Here is a 23,217-nt window from a genome sequence, read left to right as displayed (position 1 = left end):
CAGTCAGAGCTGTTTGATGTCGCCAGGGAAAAGAAAGTTTGGGGCTCTCTGCTGGAACTGATATCTCCGCGACCCGACCACGGATAAGCGGGAGAAGATGGATGGATGGGCAGTGAAAATATTACTTCTTAAAAAAAAGTGGTCTTGTGGCTCTCAACTTGCCCTAGGGTGCTTCTCAATGTCGAGGAAGGCTGCTCCAGAGCCACTATTTACGTCATTGAGTGCCGCCGAAGGACTGTTCAATTTCCAAATCTTTGGCGGAAATCTCGCTCCATTTAAGGCGGGGCCTTGCATATGACGTACACTTGTTAGCCTGTTCCACCATTCTTTGTTTTCCGAGGCTAGGAAGGATTCTTGCCTCGCTTCTGAAGGAAGTGACTTGGAAGACATGTCCTACCAAGCAAGCTCCCTCGACATTGAGAAAAAACCCTCTGTAAGGCTAAATACTTTTCTATCCAGACTAAAGACTTTTCTTTTTGTCTCTGCTTTTAATTGAACTATTCATATCTAGACTGCACTGTAACTTTTATCCATGTATTTTTTCTTTTAATGTTTATTTTATTAGCTTTTCTTTTTAATGACTGATTTTAAATGCCATTTTCTTAATGTCTTTCATTTTTTGTAAAGCACTTTGAATTGCCTTGTGTTGCTATATAAATAAACTTGCCTTGCCTTGCCTTGCCTCTGTCACAGCCAAAGAGAAATGGGAGGAGCTTGCATAATTTCTGGTCACGTGATTACAACTATAAAGCGTTGCCTGGTTACAGGGGATTGATTGATTGAATTGATTGACAAGTTTATTAACAGCTTGTATATTGGGTACAGTACAGTACAGCTCAAAACATACAATTGTTAAGGGGATGCAGACCAGAGAAAGACTTTCGTCTTGTTTACATCAGGGTCCCCCATTTCCAATTCATCATATGGTGGGTTTAACTTACCCACTGGCTCAACTTACCCCCTTCTCCCATTACATTACATGTTACTTGTTAGACGCTTTTATCCAAAGCGACTTACATACTCAATACTGTGGGCAATCCCCACAGGAGCACTTTGGGGTGAAGCAGTGGCGGTTCTAGACCAATTTGACTGGGGGGGGCCACTGGGGGGCCAGTTATTTTCTGAGGCGGGCACAATAAATGCAGGACGAAAAAGAGAACTAGACAGTATGTAGTAATTGCGCATAAGAAAACAATGCAATACAGTTATTGGTATTTGTTTCAGTACACTTATTTATTTCAGATAGATCTTATAGTTATTACTGTTAGCTTCAGCTTAAGTTATAGTGCAATGTTTGCACTAACACCATATTTATATAAAAATAAAGGAAATGAACAGTTACATCTCTACTTTACATAAGGGTGTCTGCACAATCTCACATTACAGAAACAAAATCCTGCGTTTTTTGGCAAACCGAGTACCAGAAAATATACATTTAAAAAAAAAAAAAAACTTTTCATTGTTAGGGGGGCCACAGGGGGGTCAGAGGTCAGTGTTGGGCACTGGCCCCCCCTAGAACCGCCCCTGGGGTGAAGTGTCTCAGGGACACAACGACATGCTGACTGCAGTGGGGTTTGAACCTGTGACCCCCTGATCCGAGCACCTACGGACAACTCACTACGCCACACGCCTCCTTATGTATATATACATATATATATATATATATATATATATGTATCTATCAATTTGAACTAAATGATCACTGATGTGCCTTTTTCTGATGTTTTTGAAAAATTGTACAATAAAGTTGGAGAAAAAATGTCGTCGTCAGGACCACGTGACTATCCCGGAAGTGTGTGTTTGAGCCAAAATGGCGGCACGTTGCAGTGAGGAACCAGAACCAGGATCCAGTTTCTTCCGTTTCTTCAGTTTGTTCAGCTTCTGAGAGAGTCGCAGCGGGACGCCGGGGATCAGGCAGGAGGTCTCAGTTCACATTAAACACAGTTAGCATTATTCACCCGGTTAAAACTTTGTTGTTAGACATGTTGTTAGCTTAGCCGCTAGCAACATGTCGAGTCACGGGTGTGTTGTCAACAAGTAAACACACAGGTAAACAGCCGACATGCTGCCTATCATCTCACTGAGGTCCTTTAACCACAGATTAGCACGTTAGCAGGTTAGCATGTTAGCAGCCGGCTGTCTTCCTGTTTGTTGTTCCTTTAGCATCACATGCTAACAGAGGGAAGCTAACGTGTGTGTGTGTGTGTGTGTGTGTGTGTGTGTGTGTGTGTGTGTGTGTGTGTGTGTGTGTGTGTGTGTGTGTGTGTGTGTGTGTTGTGTGTGTGTGGTGTGTGTGTGTGTGTGTGTGTGCTGTGTGTGTGTGTGTGTGTGTGTGTGTGTGTGTGTGTGTGGTGTGTGTGTGTGTGTGTGTGTGTGTGTGTGTGTGTGTGTGTGTGTGTGTGTGTGTGTGTGTGTGTGTGTGTGTGTGTGTGTGTTGTGTGTGTGTGTGTGTGTGTGTGTGTGTGTGTGTGTGTGTGTGTGTGTGTGTGTGTGTGTGTAGGTAGGTATGGAGCAGTGTGTGTGGAGGAGACATGTCTCCGATCAGCTGAAGCAGAGAGACCGAGTCCAGAGACAAGCCTTCGAGGAGCTCATCCACCAGTGTGAGGACCTGTCTGTCTCTCTCTAACCTGTCTGTCTCTCAGCTGTCTGTCTCTCTCTAACCTGTCTGTCTCTCTCTAACCTGTCTGTCTTTCTCTAACCTGTCCATCTCTCTCTCACCTGTCTGTCTCTCTCTCACCTGTCCATCTCTCTCTCACCTGTCTGTCTTTCTCTAACCTGTCTGTCTTTCTCTCACCTGTCCATCTCTCTCTCACCTGTCTGTCTTTCTCTAACCTGTCTGTCTTTCTCTAACCTGTCCATCTCTCTCTCACCTGTCCATCTCTCTCTAACCTGTCTGTCTCTCTCTAACCTGTCTGTCTCTCTCTCACCTGTCCATCTCTCTCTCACCTGTCCATCTCTCTCTCACCTGTCTGTCTTTCTCTAACCTGTCCATCTCTCTCTCACCTGTCTGTCTCTCTCTAACCTGTCCATCTCTCTCTCACCTGTCTGTCTCTCTGTCATCTGTCTGTCTCTCACCTGTATGTCTCCTGTCTGTCTCTCTCTAACCTGTCCATCTCTCTCTCACCTGTCCATCTCTCTGTCATCTGTCTGTCTCTCACCTGTATGTCTCCTGTCTCTCTCTCACCTGTCTCTCTCTCACCTGTATGTCTCCTGTCTCTCTCTCACCTGTCTCTCTCTCACCTGTCTGTCTCTCACCTGTCTCTCTCTCACCTCTCTGTCTCTCACCTCTCTGTCTCTCACATCTCTGTCTCACCTGTATGTCTCTCTCTAACCTGTCCATCTCTCTCTCACCTGTCTGTCTTTCTCTAACCTGTCTGTCTCTCACCTGTCTGTCTCTCTCTCATCTGTCTGTCTCTCACCTGTATGTCTCCTGTCTGTCTCTCACCTGTCTCTCTCTCACCTGTCTGTCTCTCACATCTCTGTCTCTCACCTCTCTGTCTCTCACATCTCTGTCTCTCACCTCTCTGTCTCTCACCTCTCTGTCTCTCACCTCTCTGTCTCTCACATCTCTGTCTCTCACATCTCTGTCTCTCACATCTCTGTCTCTCACATCTCTGTCTCTCACCTCTCTGTCTCTCACCTCTCTGTCTCTCACCTGTCTGTCTCTCACCTGTCTGTCTCTCACATCTCTGTTTCTCACCTGTCTGTCTCTCACCTCTCTGTCTCTCACCTCTCTGTCTCTCTGTCTCGCACCTCTCTGTCTCTCACCTCTATGTCCCTCTGTCTCTCACCTCTCTGTCTCTCACCTCTCTGTCTCTCACCTCTCTGTCTCTCACCTGTCTGTCTCTCACATCTCTGTCTCACCTGTCTCTCTCTCACCTCTCTGTCTCTCACCTCTCTGTCTCTCACCTGTCTGTCTCTCACATCTCTGTCTCACCTGTCTCTCTCTCACCTCTCTGTCTCTCACATCTCTGTCTCTCACATCTCTGTCTCTCACATCTCTGTCTCTCACATCTCTGTCTCTCACCTCTCTGTCTCTCACCTGTCTGTCTCTCACCTGTCTGTCTCTCACCTGTCTGTCTCTCACCTGTCTGTCTCTCACCTGTCTGTCTCTCACATGTCTGTCTCTCACCTCTCTGTCTCTCACCTGTCTGTAACCTGTCTGTCTCTCACCTCTCTGTCTCTCACCTCTCTGTCTCTCACATCTCTGTCTCTCACATCTCTGTCTCTCACATCTCTGTGTCTCACCTCTCTGTCTCTCACATCTCTGTCTCTCACCTCTCTGTCTCTCACCTGTCTGTCTCTCACCTGTCTGTCTCTCACCTGTCTGTCTCTCACCTGTCTGTCTCTCACCTGTCTGTCTCTCACATGTCTGTCTCTCACCTCTCTGTCTCTCACCTGTCTGTAACCTGTCTGTCTCTCACCTGTCTGTCCCTCAGATACTCGTCTCCTGGAGAAGTCAGACCTGCAGGCCGTCCTCTCTGAAAGATATCAGGCTGATAAATATGAGCTGCAGCGAGGACACGAGGGCGGGTGAGGACCCTGAGACATAGATACATATAAATAACATCATAAATATATGAACTTTAACCCTATTGGTCCCCTCAGGTCAGACAGCTTTAACCCTATTGGTCCCCTCAGGTCAGACAGCTTTAACCCTATTGGTCCCCTCAGGTCAGACAGCTTTAACCCTATTGGTCCCCTCAGGTCAGACAGCTTTAACCCTATTATTAATAATAATAATAATAGATGTAATTTGTTAGCGCTTTTACAGGTGCTCAAAGACGCTTTACAGATATAGTGAAGGGAAAAGAAAAGGAAGGAACAACAAATAAATATATAGTTAAAGTTAAAGTCAAATAATACAAAAACAATCACACATTAAAAGCCAGATTGAAGAGGTGAGTGTTTTGAGAGTGTTTTGAAGGTGGTGAGGTCAGTGTAGTCTCTGATGGGTTGGGGGAGTGAGTTCCAGAGGGAGGGGGCAGCGACGGAGAAGGCTCTGTCCCCCCAGGTCAGGTGATTGGTGCGGGTGGGGATGGAGCCAGTGGAGGTTCTGGAGGACGGAGTGATGTGGTCTCGGGAGCGGGTGTGGGTGAGGAGGCGGGCAGCAGAGTTCTGGATATGTTGGAGTTTATTGATTAGGTTGGATGGTCTGCCGTAGAGGATGCTATTGCAGTAGTCGAGTCGTGATGAATGCATGAATCAGGGTCTCAGCAGCAGAGGAGGAGAGTGATGGGCGGAGACGGGCAATGTTTTTGAGGTGGAAAAAGGCGGTGCTGGTGATGTGATTGATGTGGTGGTTGAATTTGAGCTGACTGTCGAAGATGACTCCGAGGTTGCGGATGTGAGGGGGGGGGAGATAGAGTGTGAGGGGGGGAGATAGAGTGTGGCTGTCAATGGTGAAGTTGAAATTCTGGATGTCTTTGATACGGGATGGGGGGCCGATGTCTGATTTGGCACTGTTCAGTTGGAGATAGTTTGTTTGCATCCATGCTTTTATTTCTGAGAGACAGTTGGTGAGAGTGGAGTGTGTTGTGGGGGGGATGGTTTTTGTTGAGATATAAAGTTGGATGTCATCGGCGTAGCAGTGAAATTGAAGGTTGTGGCGACGAATGATTTTGCCAAGGGAGAGCATGTAGAGGATGAAGAGGAGGGGGCCAAGCACCGAACCCTGGGGGACGCCTTGGGACAGAGGAGCAGTGGAGGAGGTGCAGTTGTTGATAAACCGATGTCTGTCGGTGAGGTAGGATTTCAGCCAGGAGAGTGCAGTGTCGGTGATGATTCGAGGAGGGACAGCAGGATGGCGTGGTTGATGGTGTCGAATGCTGCGGTAAGGTCGAGGAGGAGGAGGATGTTCAGGTTGCCGGAGTCAGAGGAGAGGAGGAGGTCGTTTGTGATTTTGAGAAGAGCTGTTTCTGTGCTGTGTTTTCATCGGAAACCGGATTGAAATGGCTCAAAGAGATCATTGGAGCTGAGGTGGGCTTTAAGTTGTGAGGCAACGACACGTTCTAGTATTTTTGACAGAAAGGGGAGATTTGAGATGGGCCGGAAGTTGGACATGATGTCAGGTGTGAGTCCAGGTCTTCTGAGAATGGGTGTGACAGCAGCCAGTTTGAGAGAGGGGGGAACTGACAAGCTCCCCATTGACATCAGGACAGCAGATAGCTTGCACATCTTCCGGCGCAAACTGAAAACTCATCTCTTTCGACTCCACTTCGAGCGATAGAACTATTAACAAAGCACTTATATACTAATAAAGGACTGGCTTATCTAAAGCCAGTTGAGTAGCACTTGAAATGTTTGGCTCTATGAAACCTGATGTACTTATATGATTCTGTTTTCTTCAAGGTTGTGTCTTCCTGGTCGAATGTACTTATTGTAAGTCGCTTTGGATAAAAGCGTCAGCTAAATGCAATGTAATGTAACTGATCCAGATCTGAGGGAGGAGTTAATGATGGTGGCGATGAGTTGGGAGATGGCAGGGAGGCTCTCTTTAACACATTTGGAGGGCATTGGGTCAAGTGTGCAGGTGGAGTTAATTCCAGTCATGAAGTGGGACAGTTGCATGGGGGTCACAGGGGAGAAGTGGGACAGGGGCTGTGAGGTGAAGGGGGGGGAGCCAGGAGGGGAGATGGGGGTGCTGATGAGGGTGTCAGATTGCTGTAAATGTTGCTGATGTTGGTTTGGAAAAACGAGAGGAAGGAGTTGCACTGTTCTATTGGTCCCCTCAGGTCAGACAGCTTTAACCCTATTGGTCCCCTCAGGTCAGACAGCTTTAACCCTATTGGTCCCCTCAGGTCAGACAGCTTTAACCCTATTGGTCCCCTCAGGTCAGACAGCTTTAACCCTATTGGTCCCCTCAGGTCAGACGGGTCTAACCCTATTGGTCCCCTCAGGTCAGACGGGTCTAACCTTATTGGTCCCCTCAGGTCAGACAGCTTTAACCCTATTGGTCCCCTCAGGTCAGACAGCTTTAACCCTATTGGTCCCCTCAGGTCAGACAGCTTTAACCCTATTGGTCCCCTCAGGTTAGACAGCTTTAACCCTATTTGTCCCCTCAGGTCAGACGGGTCTAACCCTATTGGTCCCCTTAGGTCAGACGGGTCTAACCCTATTGGTCCCCTCAGGTCAGACGGGTCTAACCCTATTGGTCCCCTCAGGTCAGACGGGTCTAACCCTATTGGTCCCCTCAGGTCAGACGGGTCTAACCCTATTGGTCCCCTCAGGTCAGACGGGTCTAACCCTATTGGTCCGCTCAGGTCAGACGGGTCTAACCCTATTGGTCCCCTCAGGTCAGACGGGTCTAACCCTATTGGTCCCCTCAGGTCAGACGGGTCTAACCCTATTGGTCCCCTCAGGTCAGACGGGTCTAACCCTATTGGTCCCCTCAGGTCAGACGGGTCTAACCCTATTGGTCCCCTCAGGTCAGACGGGTCTAACCCTATTGGTCCCCTCAGGTCAGACGGGTCTAACCCTATTGGTCCCCTCAGGTCAGACGGGTCTAACCCTATTGGTCCCCTCAGGTCAGACGGGTCTAACCCTATTGGTCCCCTCAGGTCAGACGGGTCTAACCCTATTGGTCCCCTCAGGTCAGACGGGTCTAACCCTATTGGTCCCCTCAGGTCAGACGGGTCTAACTCTATTGGTCCCCTCAGGTCAGACGGGTCTAACCCTATTGGTCCCCTCAGGTCAGACGGGTCTAACTCTATTGGTCCCCTCAGGTCAGACGGGTCTAACCCTATTGGTCCCCTCAGGTCAGACGGGTCGCTGCAGCAGGAGGTGTCTCTGATGAGGATCAGACACCAGGAGGAGCTGACAGAGCTGCACAAGAAGAGAGGAGAGGTACACACTCACTCACACACAAGCCATAAGATAATATTTTCAATATATATCTATACTGTAGCTAATCTGCACCTTTGAATATCTGTGTGTGTGTGTGTCCGTCCTGCAGCTGGCTCAGAATGTGATCGAACTGAACAACCAGATTCAACAGAAAGACAAGTTAATCCAGAGCAACGAGGCCAAGTAAGCACACACACACACACACACACACACACACACACACACACACACACACACACACTCTCTCTCTCGCTCTCTCTCTCTCTCTCTCGCACACACACACTCTCTCACACTGTTTAACTCACAACACACACACACACTTGCACACACACACTGGTGTGCTGCGTTCACACCGGACGCGATGCGATGTTTGGGGGCGGCGCGATTACATGTAAAGTCAATGCAGAGACGCAGACAGACGCGAATTCGCTCCGACGGCGAACATGAAGCGGTGGACGCGGCGCGAATCACGCGATTGAACGGTGCGGCGTCAAACGCGAGAGTTTAATTTTTTTAACTCGAGCGTTAAATTCACATGACGCGTTCTCGCGGAAGCCAATCAGCTCTCGTCATCTCACGCCTAGACTACTGCAACTCCCTCCTGGCTGGTCTACCTGCATGTGCCATCCGACCTCTGCAGCTCATCCAGAATGCAGCGGCTCGTCTGGTCTTCAACCTTCCTAAATGTTCCCACACCACTCCGCTCCTCCGCTCCCTTCACTGGCTTCCGGTAACTGCTAGAATCCACTTCAAGACACTGATACTTGCGTACCATGCTGTGAATGGATCTGGCCCTTCCTACATCCAGGACTTGGTTAAACCGTACACCCCAGCGCGTGCACTACGCTCTGCATCAGCCAAACGGCTCGCTGCACCCTCGCTGCGAGGGGGACCCAAGTTCCCATCAGCAGAAACACGTGGGTTTGCTATCCTGGCTCCAAGATGGTGGAATGAGCTCCCCATTGACATCAGGACGGCAGATAGCTTACACACCTTCCAGACTGAAAACTCATCTCTTTCGACTCCACTTCGAGCGATAGAACTATTAACAAAGCACTTATATACTAACAAAGGACTGGCTTATCTAAAGCCAGTTGAGTAGCACTTGAAATGTTTTGGCTCTATGAAGCCTGATGTACTTTATGATTCTGTTTTCTTCAAGTTTGTATTTTGTTGGTCGAATGTACTTATTGTAAGTCGCTTTGGATAAAAGCGTCAGCTAAATGCAATGTAATGTATATGTAATGTAATGGTGAGGATCTCAGCCTGCCGTCACTGACGTTCAACCAGAAAAAATCAGCCGTTAGCTGTTAGCAGTTAGCACACAGAGATCACAGCTCCTCTTATCAAATCAAATCAAATCAAGTTTTATTTATATAGCACATTTATAAAGGATTTTTTGTGGAGCCAAAGTGCTGAACATATAATAAAAATAGCCTACAGTAGAGACACTTTACAGCAAATACAACAACACAGATTGTTCAGAATATCAGTATGAGAAATACGACACCCTCTATCCTTAGACCCTCTGTCCTTAGACCCTCTGTCCTCAGACCCTCTGTCCTCAGACCCTCTGTCCTTAGACCCTCTATCCTTAGACCCTCTGTCCTTAGACCATCTGACCCTAGACCCTCTGTCCTCAGACCCTCTGTCCTTAGACCCTCTGTCCTCAGACCCTCTGTCCTTAGACCCTCTGTCCTTAGACCCTCTGTCCTTAGACCCTCTGTCCTTAGACCCTCTGTCCTTAGACCCTCTGTCCTCAGACCCTCTGTCCTTAGACCCTCTAGTCCTCAGACCCTCTGTCCTTAGACCTCTGTCCTCGACCCTCTGTCCTTAGACCCTCTGTCCTCAGACCCTCTGTCCTTAAGACCCTCTGTCCTCAGACCTAATATAGACCCTCTGTCCTTAGACCATCTGTACCCTATAGACCCTCTGTCCTCAGACCCTCTGTCCTCCCTTGTCCTTACCTCTAGTCCTTCCTTGACACCTCTGGCTTAGACCCTCTGTCCTAGGCATGACCCTAACCCTGTCCTCAGACCCTCTAGTCTTAGACCTACTGTCCTCAGACCCTCTGTCCTTAGACCCTCTAGTCCTTAGGACCCTCTGTCCTAGACCTCATCCTGAAACCCTCTGTCCTCTAGACCCTCTGTCCCTTAGTACCCTCTGTCCTCTAGACCCTCTGTCCTCAGACCTCTGTCCCTAGACCCTCTGTCCTTTAGACCCTAGCCCCTATGTCCTTGAGACCCTCTGTCCTCAGACCCTCTGTCCTTAGACCCTCTGTCCTTAGACCCTCTGTCCTCAGACCCTCTGTCCTCAGACCCTCTGTCCTTAGACCCTCACATCGTACAAGGAAAAACTTCTGGAGAAAACCCACAGTTTAAAGGGAACATGGGAGAAACCTCAGGGAGAGCAATAGAGGAGGGATCCCTCTCCCAGGACGGACAGACGTGCAATAGATGCCGTGTGTAAATCCAAGAGATAATACATGTTACAGCATATAGACCGAATGTTAGGAAATGCATGTGTCTGTAATAAGAAGATGAATCCACGAGGATGTCAGCTACAATCCTGTGGAAGCCATCAGGGAAGCAGCATGACGAGACCCAAGGCAGGACCGCAGAGACAGGTTCAGCCACGACCCGAAGTCCACGACTTAATCCAGAACTCAGGATAGAGGATCCAAGACACAGGACTACAGCAAGAGGATCAGCCTCGATTCCGGATCCCGGCGTAGATATAGATACAAAACAAGAACAAAGATTTGGCTGGGTTAATCGGAACAAGAGAATACACAGACACAGACAGAGAGGGGAAAGGTCATTGGATAAAAGTTATTCTTGATAACCCTCTAGAAAGATCTCATGAACTTCCCCACTCAATCTATCAAGACCCGAGCAGTTCTATTAGATATAGATAAGAAACAGAGAGAGGGAGCACAACAACCTATCTCTGCGTCAGATGCACTCCCCCGCTTATCTAAGCGACTCTGTACCTCGTTACCCTCTACAAGGCCATAGACCAGCAGAGGGGACCGTTACCCTCTACAAGGCCATAGACCAGCAGAGGGGACCGTTACCCTCTACAAGGCCATAGACCAGCAGAGGGGGCCGTTACCCTCTACAAGGCCATAGACCAGCAGAGGGGACCGTTACCCTCTACAAGGCCATAGACCAGCAGAGGGGACCGTTACCCTCTACAAGGCCATAGACCAGCAGAGGGGACCGTTACCCTCTACAAGGCCATAGACGAGCAGAGGGGACCGTTACCCTCTACAAGGCCATAGACCAGCAGAGGGGACCGTTACCCTCTACAAGGCCATAGACGAGCAGAGGGGACCGTTACCCTCTACAAGGCCATAGACCAGCAGAGGGGACCTTTACCCTCTACAAGGCCATAGACCAGCAGAGGGGACCGTTACCCTCTACAAGGCCATAGACCAGCAGAGGGGACCGTTACCCTCTACAAGGCCATAGACCAGCAGAGGGGACCGTTACCCTCTACAAGGCCATAGACCAGCAGAGGGGACCGTTACCCTCTACAAGGCCATAGACCAGCAGAGGGGACCGTTACCCTCTACAAGGCCATAGACCAGCAGAGGGGAAATGGGGGGTGGGTAAGGGTCTAAAGGGAAAAAAAGATGAAATATAAGGTACTATATTTTAAGTAATCCTATCTACTATTCCTATATTCGAATAATGTATAAACTATTTTAAAAATACTTTATGAAATCCTATGTTATGTTATAAATATTAAAATAAAGAACTAAATGAATAAATAAATAGATAGATAATTAACAAAAGCCAAAGAGAAAAAGTGAGTTTTTAAGTATTGATTTAAAACCCCCAGTATTCCAGAGCCTGGGGCCAGCCACTGCGAAGGCTCCATGCCCTCGGGTTTTAAGCCTGGTCTTAGGCACTATCAACAGCAGCTGATCAGCCGACCTTAAGGCTCTGCCTGGGGTGTAGCGCTGGAGGAGTTCGGCTATATAGGCCGGAGCCAGCCCATTTAGGGCTTTAAAAACAAATAAAAGGAGTTTAAAATCTATTCTGAACCGAACTGGAAGCCAGTGCAATGAGGCCAGAGTTGGGGTGATGTGGTCGCGCTTTTTATGGCCAGTAAGAAGACGTGCAGCTGCGTTCTGAACTAGCTGGAGGCGTGTAATTGAGGCCTGGTCCATACCCACATACAGAGCGTTGCAGTAATCCAGTCTCGAAGTAACAAAGGCGTTAATAACCCTTTCTGGGTCTTTAAAAGATAAAAACGACTTGGTCTTAGCCAATAGTGGTATTTTGAAAAAGCAGGTCTTGACTACAGTGCTAACCTGCTTATCAAATTGAAAGGCGCTGTTGAAGGTCACTCCAAGGTTCATGACAGATGGGAGGATGTTTTTATTGAGGGAGCCCAGAATATCAACCGGAGAGGCTGGAGATTGGGGTCCAAAAAAGATGACCTCGGTCTTGCTCTCGTTGAGAGTGAGGAAGTTTTGGCTCAGCCAGGATTTAATCTCTATTAAGCAGTCCTTCAGCTGCTGTAGTGAGTTGGCATTTTGATTGAGAGGCAGATAGATCTGTACATCATCAGCGTAACAATGGAAGGGGATATTGTGTTTTGTGAGAATTGAGCCTAGGGGCAGTATGTACAATAGAAAAAGGATGGGGCCCAGAATCGAGCCTTGGGGTACCCCACAGGTAAGAGGGGCTTTGGCAGAGGAGAAGGCACCTAGCTGCACTGAGAAGCTATGGTCTGTCAGGTAGGACCTGAACCATGTAAGAGTAGAGCCTGTGATGCCTGCGGACTGTTCAAGCCGTGACAACCGGATGCTATGGTCCACAGTGTCAAAGGCAGCTGTCAGGTCTAACAGCACCAAGACAGCTGGGCTGCCTGAGTCGGCGGCTAAGAGCAGATCATTAAACTCTTCAAAGGGCTGTTTCATTGCTGTGCATGGGTTTAAAGCCAGACTGAAACTTTTCATGGATACCATGCATGGTTAAAAACGACTGCAACTGGGCGTAGACTACTCGCTCCAGGGCTTTAGATAAAAAGGGTAGCTGGGAGATGGGCCTGAAATTTGCGAGAATGGAGGGATCGAGATTTTTCTTTTTAAGTAGTGGCTGGACCACGGCATGTTTGAAGGCAGCTGGGACACATCCTGAGCTAAGAGAAGTGTTTACAAGCAATAAAACACTTGCTCCAACTGATTCGAAAACATCTCTAAGGAAGCGAGAGGGAATGCTGTCTGAGGTGCAGTTTGTCGGCCGCAGGTGCTTGACTACTTCTGAGAGAGAGGAGAGGGATACAGGCTCAAAGTGGTCGAGGACAGCAGGGCACAGAAAGGGAGCAGGATCTGGGGTAGCACTAGTGTTGGCTAGCCTAAGAGCAGATACTTTTTCGATAAAAGTTTTAAGAAATGTATCGCAAAGAGTAGTTGATGGCAAAATTGGAGAAGCATCACAAGGATTAATGATCGAGTCGAGGACATTAAAAAGAACTTGAGGTTTATGGCTGTTTTTGGAGATGAACAGAGAAATGTGCTCTGTTTTGGCTTTGACTGCCGTCTGGTAGTCGGAGAGGCAAGCACGAAGGATCTCTAAGGAGACATGAAGTTTATCCTTTTTCCATTTTCTCTCTGCACGCCTACAAGCGTGTCTAAGAGCGCGAGTACAATCGTTGAGCCACGGCTCTGAGAGAACTTTGTTGCGTCTAAGCGTAAAAGGAGCAACGGAATCCAGTATTAGTATTAGTCGAATCAAACATGGAGATAAGCTCATCAGCACTAAAAGCACAGTTCACCTCTAATTTACAGATCGGATAAGTATTAAAAGCATCTGAAAACTGTGAGGCAGTTAAGGGGTTCATTGAACGCAGACAACGCGCAGGAGCACGTGATTCGACTCCTACAGAAGGGATCGAGGTTGTAAACAGAACCGGTAAATGTTCTGAGATACGCGTTCCTGCACAGATTTCATCCACAGAGATAGACAATCCAAACGATAATACTAAGTCTAAGGTGTTTCCTTTATCGTGTGTTGGGCCAGCCACAGACTGAATGAGACCGAAAGAGTCGAGGAGGTTTAAAAAGTCCCTAACCAGAGGTTTAGACTCGCAGCACACATGGACATTAAAGTCTCCGCAGATCAAAACACAATCATATTTCACATGATCCCGGACAGAAAGTCAGAGAAGTCAGTTATGAAATCATTATTGCACTTTGGCGGACGATACACGACTGCGCAGAGTATAGGCGAGGCCGGGTTCAGCTCAAAAAGCTGCAACTTGAAGCTAGCGTATAGCTAGTTACTGGGTGAAGCAATCGGCATTAGAGATTAGCTCTAAACACTGAAGCTATACCCCCACCACGGCCGGTGGTACGGGGGGAGCTGAAGAAAGTACAGTCGGGAGGAAGAAGTTCAGAAAACGGTACATACTCGGAGCTGTCAGCGGGCCCAGCAGAGGCCGCAGCTCCGGGAAGACAGGGCGAATCCACCGAACCCTCGGATGGCGTGCAGCGGGAGGGCCACGGCATCCGAGGCGTGGATCAGTCCCAGAAGATGCCATCAGGTGTGCTTTTTGATGGACGAGCGCGCCACCATGCTTTCCCCGTCGCCTAAAGCGCTTTCGATGATGCAGGGCAACCGGCGCAGGTAGGTGGGAATATCTGACAGTAGAGGGGGGGGGAGGGGGGAGAGCTTGGCGATCATATTCAAACAGAGCAGAGACATTCTGACAAACATACAACAAAAGCAGGATAGCGAAAGGCAGAGAGCTGAGGGTGCGGCGAGCCGACACAGGCGCCATCTTGAAATCCTTATCAGTTCAGAAACTGTACAGAAGTGAAACAAGTACAAACCACAGCCTGTCTGTGTCATGGCGAATACAGTCGCTGCTTTATTTATGTCTGTAGGCCGTTGTTGTGAGTGTGGAATGAGCATATACAACGTTAGCTTAGCCTGGTCGACCCGATCTCCATTTAGAAAACACGCATTTTAAAAGGTGTTTTCTCTGCCCTCTGTCTGCAGACTCAAAGCATTAATTCATGGTTTTTACTAACCGGTATCAGTATGTTGTTACTTCGGCATCATTTTTAAACGTGTATTACAATTAAATCACGGTCAGATATGTTCATCTTGTTGTAGTTGTAGCCCCCGAGCCAGCGCGTCTTGTTTGAATGATGCGAGTAAACACAGCTGGCAGCCGCGGTGAAACTCGAGCGATGAGAGCGATGTGAATATTCGCATCGCGTCCGGTGTGAACGCAGCATTACACACTCGCACACACACTCACTGGCACTGTGTGTGTGTGTGTGTGTGTGTGTGTGCGTGTGTGTGTGTGTGTTGTGTGATGTGTGTGTGTGTGTGTGTGTGTGTGTGTGTGTGTGTGTGTGTGTGTGTGTGTGTGTGTGGTGTGTGTGTGTGGTGGGTGTGTGTGTGTGTGTGTGTTGTGTGTTGTGGTGTGTGTGTGTGTGTGTGTGTGTGTGTGTGTGTGTGTGTGTGTGGTGCTGTGTGTGTGTGGTGTGTGTGTGTGTGTGTGTGTGTGTGTGTGTGTGTGTGTGTGTGTGTGTGTGTGTGTGTGTGTGTGTGTGTGTGTGTGTGGTGTGTGTGTGTGTGTGTGTGTGTGTGTGTGTGTGTGTGTGTGTGTGTGTGGGGTTAAAACACACACACCGCTCCTTAGCCTTTCTAATGATTCTGAAGGTAAACACAGTGAAGGCGGTGCGTGAAAGCCACGGCGCGCTCCTCTTCTCAGAGGCTGAGTGAACCCTCCCGCTGCCTCCTGGTGCTGCAGAGATGTCATGAAGTGAAGGAGGTGTTCCTTCTATAAAGCAGCTGCGGGCAGCAGATACTGTGAGAGTCACGGACATTAATTCATAGATCAAGGCAGACTGGTGCACACACTCTCCTGTTTTGCCGATCCGGTGCTTAAACAAATATAGCTCTACACCCCTGGCCGACATGTCCTTAAAATGAAGTCCGAGTTCGACATTTTAATTCATGTCCTGCCAACACTGGCAGGACAGAAGGCGACACGCCCGTTCTAAGCCGTGTCCTCACTCCTCACATCCCAAGCTGCATCCCCAAAGAGTGTATTATGTTGTTGCATCGTTTCAGATGCTATGTTTCAGTTGTGCTCTTGATACGCCATGAAAACAGTAAAACACGCTCAGTTTCCTTTTGCTTTTTGTGTCTCCTGTTCACCAACACATCCATCTGTGATGGAAAAAGAAAGTAATCCAAAAGTAATCTAAAAGTAATCTGATTACGTTACTTTTTTAAGACACGTAACTCTAACTGTATTCGGATTACTTTCAGAGCCATGTATTCAGTAATCAGTAACTGATTACATTTACAAAGTAACCCTCCCATCCCTGTGTGTGTGTGTGTGTAGGATGTTGCAGTACCAGCAGCAGATCTCCGGCCTGGAGGGGGACTGTCGGGACCTCAGGGGCCTCCTGCAGGTGCGCAGAATAATACACCATGCCTATGTTTCCCGCAATACTAATACAGTAATATACCTGAGGGAACCCATGCCTACGTTTCCCACAATGCAACGGAGCAAGACTAATACATTAATATACCTGAGGGAACCCATGCCTACGTTTCCCACAATGCAACAGAGCAAGACTAATACAGTAATATACCTGAGGGAACCCATGCCTACGTTTCCCACAATGCAACAGAGCAATACTAATACATTAATATACCTGAGGGAACCCATGCCTACGTTTCCCACAATGCAACGGAGCAAGACTAATACAGTAATATACCTGAGGGAACCCATATCTACGTTTCCCACAATGCAACAGAGCAAGACTAATACATTAATATACCTGAGGGAACCCATGCCTACGTTTCCCACAATGCAACAGAGCAAGACTAATACAGTAATATACCTGAGGGAACCCATGCCTACGTTTCCCACAATGCAACAGAGCAATACTAATACATTAATATACCTGAGGGAACCCATGCCTACGTTTCCCACAATGCAACAGAGCAAGACTAATACATTAATATACCTGAGGGAACCCATGCCTACGTTTCCCACAATGCAACAGAGCAAGACTAATACAGTAATATACCTGAGGGAACCCATGCCTACGTTTCCCACAATGCAACAGAGCAATGACGATCAGACGGGGTCGGTGATGATAAGTAAAAGGTCTGATTTCCCACAATCCCCTCTGCCGGCCTCAGCTCCCAGCATGCTCTAGTGCTGCATGATGGTCCCAGCAGCTGCTGAGACAGGAAGTGACATCACAAACAGGATGTGACATCACAGCGAGTCTGTACAGAGATCCTGCAGGCGCCCAGTGATGATGTCATCCAACAGAACCAATCAGCACGCAGCGAGAGGCCGGGGGGGGGGTGGGGCATGATCTCCAGTTTTCAACCTGAGACCCCCAGACTGATGAACGTTTATTATTTAGCCTGAACATCTACAGAGACCCTTCCTCTCAAACAGATCTCAATGCTCCAGGCGAGACCACAGATCTGTCCTCTTCTGGTTCACACTGATATTTATCACCCTGGAAATGTCAGAAATGGATTCAGCATCCTCAATAACCCCCAGAACCTCTAAGATACTGTCCAGATCTGCCAAGATATTAATTGTAGTACAGATATAATGCTAATTGATGCTAATTGTGTAAATGTCCCATCACCTGAGCCCCTTCATCTCTATCTAACACTTTGGGGACTCTGAGCTGCAGACAAATGGACTTGTTTTATTATTAAAAGGTGCATTGTTGTTGTTTAATGAGGACCTGGAGCGAGCCAATCAGACGCTGAAGGACGAGTACGACGCCCTGCAGATCACCTTCTGCGCTCTGGAGGAGAAGCTGAGGAAAACATCCGAAGACAATCAGGAGCTGGTCTGCCGCTGGATGGCTGAGAAGAGCCAGGAGGCCAACAAGCTGAACGCTGAGAACGAGAAGGACACCAGGTGAGACAGAGGGGCACCAGGTGAGACAGAGGGACACCAGGTGAGACAGAGGGGCACCAGGTGAGACAGAGGGACACCAGGTGAGACACACAGAGGGACACCAGGTGAGGCACACAGAGGGACACCAGGTGAGGCACACAGAGGGACACCAGGTGAGGCACACAGAGGGACACCAGGTGAGGCACACAGAGGGACACCAGGTGAGGCACACAGAGGGACACCAGGTGAGGCACACAGAGGGACACCAGGTGAGGCACACAGAAGGACACCAGGTGAGACACACAGAGGGACACCAGGTGAGACACACAGAGGGACACCAGGTGAGGCACACAGAGGGGCACCAGGTGAGGCACACAGAGGGACACCAGGTGAGGCACACAGAGGGACACCAGGTGAGGCACACAGAGGGACACCGGGTGAGGCACACAGAGGGACACCGGGTGAGACACACAGAGGGACACCGGGTGAGGCACACAGAGGGACACCAGGTGAGACACACAGAGGGACACCAGGTGAGACACACAGAGGGACACCAGGTGAGGCACACAGAGGGACACCAGGTGAGGCACACAGAGGGACACCAGGTGAGGCACACAGAGGGACACCAGGTGAAGCACACAGAGGGACACCAGGTGAGGCACACAGAGGGACACCAGGTGAGGCACACAGAGGGACACCAGGTGAGACACACAGAGGGACACCAGGTGAGACACCAGGTGAGACAGAAGGGACACCAGGTGAGACACACAGAGGGACACCAGGTGAGACAGAAGGACACCAGGTGAGGCACACAGAGGGACACCAGGTGAGACACACTGAGGGACACCAGGTGAGACACACAGAGGGACACCAGGTGAGACACACTGAGGGACACCAGGTGAGACACACAGAGGGACACCCAGGTGAGACACCAGGTGAGACAGAAGGACACCAGGTGAGACACACAGAGGGACACCAGGTGAGACAGAAGGACACCAGGTGAGACACACAGAGGGACACCAGGTGAGGCACACAGAGGGACACCAGGTGAGGCACACAGGTGAGACACACAGAGGGACACCAGGTGAGACACACAGAGGGACACCAGGTGAGGCACACAGAGGGACACCAGGTGAGGCACACAGAGGGACACCAGGTGAGGCACACAGAGGGACACCAGGTGAGGCACACTGAGGGACACCAGGTGAGACCACACTGAGGGACACCAGGTGAGGACACACAGAGGGACACCAGGTGAGACACACAGAGGGACACCAGGTGAGACACTGAGACACACAGAGGGACACTAGGTGATGAGACACCACAGAGGGACACCAGGTGAGACACCACAGAGGGACACCAGGTGAGACACAGAGGGGACACCAGGTGAGACACAGAGGGACACCAGGTGAGACACAGAGGGACACCAGGTGAGACACAGAGGGACACCAGGGGAGACACAGAGGGACACCAGGTGAGACACACAGAGGGACACCAGGTGAGACACACAGGGGACACCAGGTGAGGCACACAGAGGGACACCAGGTGAGGCACACAGAGGGACACCAGGTGAGACACACAGAGGGACACCAGGTGAGACACACAGAGGGACACCAGGTGAGACACAGAGGGACACCAGGTGAGACACACAGAGGGACACCAGGTGAGACACAGAGGGACACCAGGTGAGACACAGAGGGACACCAGGTGAGACACACAGAGGGACACCAGGTGAGACACACAGAGGGACACCAGGTGAGACACAGAAGGACACCAGGTGAGACACAGAGGGACACCAGGTGAGACACAGAGGGACACCAGGTGAGACACAGAGGGACACCAGGTGAGACACACAGAGGGACACCAGGTGAGACACACTGAGGGACACCTTGTTATTAGTGCTGGTCGAGATGATGTTATGGCTATATCACGATACACTATGGAACACACTATACATATCACGATATATATCACGATACACAATGTATATCACGAAACACGATTTATATCACTATGCAGGATAGATATATATGCCGATACCCAATATATATCGTTATACATATCACGCTACATATCACGATACACTATATATCGCGATGCACTATACATATCGCACTATATATCACAATACACTATATATCACGATACACAATACATATCACACTATATATCACGATACACTATATATCACGATACACAATACATATCACACTATATATCACGATACACTATACATCACGATACACAATACATATCACACTGTATATCACGATACACAATACATATCACACTGTATATCGCGATACATATTACATTACATTACATTTAGCTGACGCTTTTATCCAAAGCGACTTACAATAAGTACATTCGACCAACAAAATACAACCTTGAAGAAAACAGAATCATAAAGTACATCAGGTTTCATAGAGCCAAAACATTTCAAGTGCTACTCAACTGGCTTTAGGTAAGCCAGTCCTTTATTAGTATAAAAGTGCTTTGTTAATAGTTCTAACGCTCGAAGTGGAGTCGAAAGAGATGAGTTTCAGTCTGGAAGGTGTGTAAGCTATCTGCTGTCCTGATGTCAATGGGGAGCTCATTCCACCATCTTGGAGCCAGGACAGCAAACCCACGTGTTTTTGCCGATGGGAACTTGGGTCCCCCTCGCAGCGAGGGCGCAGCGAGTCGTTTGGCTGATGCAGAGCGTAGTGCACGCGCTGGGGTGTACGGTTTAACCAAGTCCTGGATGTAGGAAGGGCCAGATCCATTCGCAGCATGGTACGCAAGTACCAGTGTCTTGAAGTGGATTCTAGCAGTTACCGGAAGCCAGTGAAGGGAGCGGAGGAGCGGAGTGGTGTGGGAGAATTTAGGAAGGTTGAAGACCAGACGAGCCGCTGCATTCTGGATGAGCTGCAGAGGTCGGATGGCACATGCAGGTAGACCAGCCAGGAGGGAGTTGCAGTAGTCTAGGCGTGAGATGACGAGAGCCTGGACCAGAACCTGAGTCGCTTTCTGGGTCAGCTGGGGACGTATCCTCCTGATGTTGTAAAGCGTGTATCTGCAGCAGCGGGTTGTAGCAGCGATGTTTGCAGTGAAGGACAGGTTGTTATCTAGGGTCACACCCAGATTCCTTGCAGTCTGAGTCGGGGATACAACTGAGGTGCCGATGTTGATTGTCAGGTCAAGAGTTGGACAATCTTTTCCCGGGAGGAAGAGCAGCTCAGTCTTGTCAAGGTTGAGCTTGAGGTGATGATCAGACATCCACTGAGAGATGTCAGCTAGACAAGCAGAGATGCGCGCAACGGCCTGGGTCTCTGAGCGAGGAAAGGACAGAATTAATTGGGTGTCGTCAGCGTAGCAGTGGTATGAAAAACCATGCGGGCTAATGACTGATCTGAGCGAGTTTGTGTACAAGGAGATACAATACACACTATATATCACGATACACAATACATATCACGGTATATATCACGATACACAATACATATCACATTGTATATCACGATACACACTATATATCACGATACACAATACATATCACAATACACAATACATATCACATTGTATATCACGATACACACTATATATCACGATACACAATACATATCACGGTACACAATACATATCACGGTATATATCACGATACACAATACATATCATGATACACAATACATATCACGGTATATATCACGATACACAATACATATCACACTATATCACGGTACACAATACATATCACGGTATATATCACGATACACAATACATATCACGATACACAATACATATCACGGTATATATCACGATACACAATACATATCACGGTACACAATACATATCACGGTATATATCACATATCACGGTATATATCACGATACACAATACATATCACGGTATATATCACGATACACAATACATATCACGATACACAATACATATCACACTGTATATCACGATACACACTATATATCACGATACACAATACATATCACACTGTATCACGGTACACACTACATATCACACTATATATCGTGATACACAATACATATCACACTATGTATCGCAATACATATCACGGTATATATCACGACACAATACATATCACGATACATGTTATATATCACAATGCACAATATATATCGCAATATCATGAAATGCCTTTCCATATATAGATTTATAGAGTAGTTTCATCACGTTTGATATTGAGCATTAATGAGCATTTCCTTTTACACACGCACTCCTGCAGCCTTATGGCCACAATGATAATTACACTCCTTTTGTGTGCGTGTGTGTGTGTGTGTAGGCGCAGACAGGCTAAGCTGCAGAAGGAGCTGGCCGACGCCGCCAAGGAGCCGCTGCCCATCGACCCGTCAGTATAAAGATTATGTATAAATATAGGAGTCATCTGACTGACTCCTCACGTGACTGACTGACTCCTCACGTGACTGACTGACTCCTCACGTGACTGACTGACTCCTCACGTGACTGACTGACTCCTCACGTGACTGACTGACTCCTCACGTGACTGACTGACTCCTCACGTGACTGACTGACTCCTCACGTGACTGACTGACTCCTCAGACTGACTCCTCACGTGACTGACTGACTCCTCACGTGACTGACTGACTCCTCACGTGACTGACTGACTCGTCACGTGACTGACTGACCCGTCATGTGACTGACCCGTCATGTGACTGACTGACTCCTCACGTGACTGACTGACTCGTCACGTGATTGACTGACTCGTCATGTGACTCACTGACCCGTCATGTGACTGACTGACCCGTCATGTGACTGACTGACTCCTCACGTGACTGACTGACTCCTCACGTGACTGACTGACTCCTCACGTGATTGACTGACTCGTCACGTGATTGACTGACTCGTCATGTGACTCACTGACCCGTCATGTGACTGACTGACCCGTCATGTGACTGACTGACCCGTCATGTGACTGACTGACCCTGACTGACCCGTCATGTGACTGACTGACCCGTCATGTGACTGACTGACCCGTCATGTGACTGACTCGTCACGTGACTGACTCGTCATGTGACTGACTGACCCGTCATGTGACTGACTGACTTGTCATGTGACTGACTGACACGTCATTTAACTGACCCGTCATGTGACTGACTGACTCGTCATGTGACTGACCCGTCATGTGACTGACTGACCCATCATGTGACTGACTGACCCGTCATGTGACTGACCCGTCATGTGACTGACTGACCCATCATGTGACTGACTGACCCGTCATGTAACTGACCCGTCATGTGACTGACCCGTCATGTGACTGACTGACCCATCATGTGACTGACTAGGCTTGTTTGAGACGCGTTGCGGCTCGCCTCGAGAGTAGACGAGAATAGCCGATCGCAGCCGGGGGAGGTCTCAGAAAGCTCGCCTGAAGTCGGACAGCTCGGAGTCGGCTTCGTCTTCTTCTTCTCTCGGTTTTTTGGC

General features: G+C 48.7%; 1 protein-coding gene and 1 non-coding gene across 5 annotated transcripts; both read left to right on the top strand.

Moving 5' to 3' along the window:
- Positions 1–1,736: 1,736 nt before the first annotated feature.
- Positions 1,737–22,123, top strand: atg16l1 (ATG16 autophagy related 16-like 1 (S. cerevisiae); the record flags this gene model as incomplete). Of its 4 annotated transcripts, none has more annotated exon segments than XM_034233731.1 (8): positions 1,737–1,914; positions 2,505–2,600; positions 4,440–4,533; positions 7,758–7,845; positions 7,955–8,028; positions 16,225–16,294; positions 17,600–17,781; positions 22,058–22,123. In XM_034233731.1, coding segments are annotated over 7 exon segments (668 nt in total), but the record flags the coding sequence as incomplete, so codon positions are not given.
- Positions 16,977–17,238, top strand: LOC117557753. Its single transcript, XR_004570751.1, has one exon.
- Positions 22,124–23,217: the final 1,094 nt, after the last annotated feature.

The sequence above is a fragment of the Gymnodraco acuticeps genome, unplaced genomic scaffold, assembly GCF_902827175.1.
Source record: "Gymnodraco acuticeps unplaced genomic scaffold, fGymAcu1.1, whole genome shotgun sequence".
Classification (NCBI taxonomy): Eukaryota; Metazoa; Chordata; class Actinopteri; order Perciformes; family Bathydraconidae; genus Gymnodraco; species Gymnodraco acuticeps.
The sequence above is the reverse complement of the archived record's forward strand: the minus strand, read 5'-3'. Positions and strand labels throughout refer to the sequence as shown.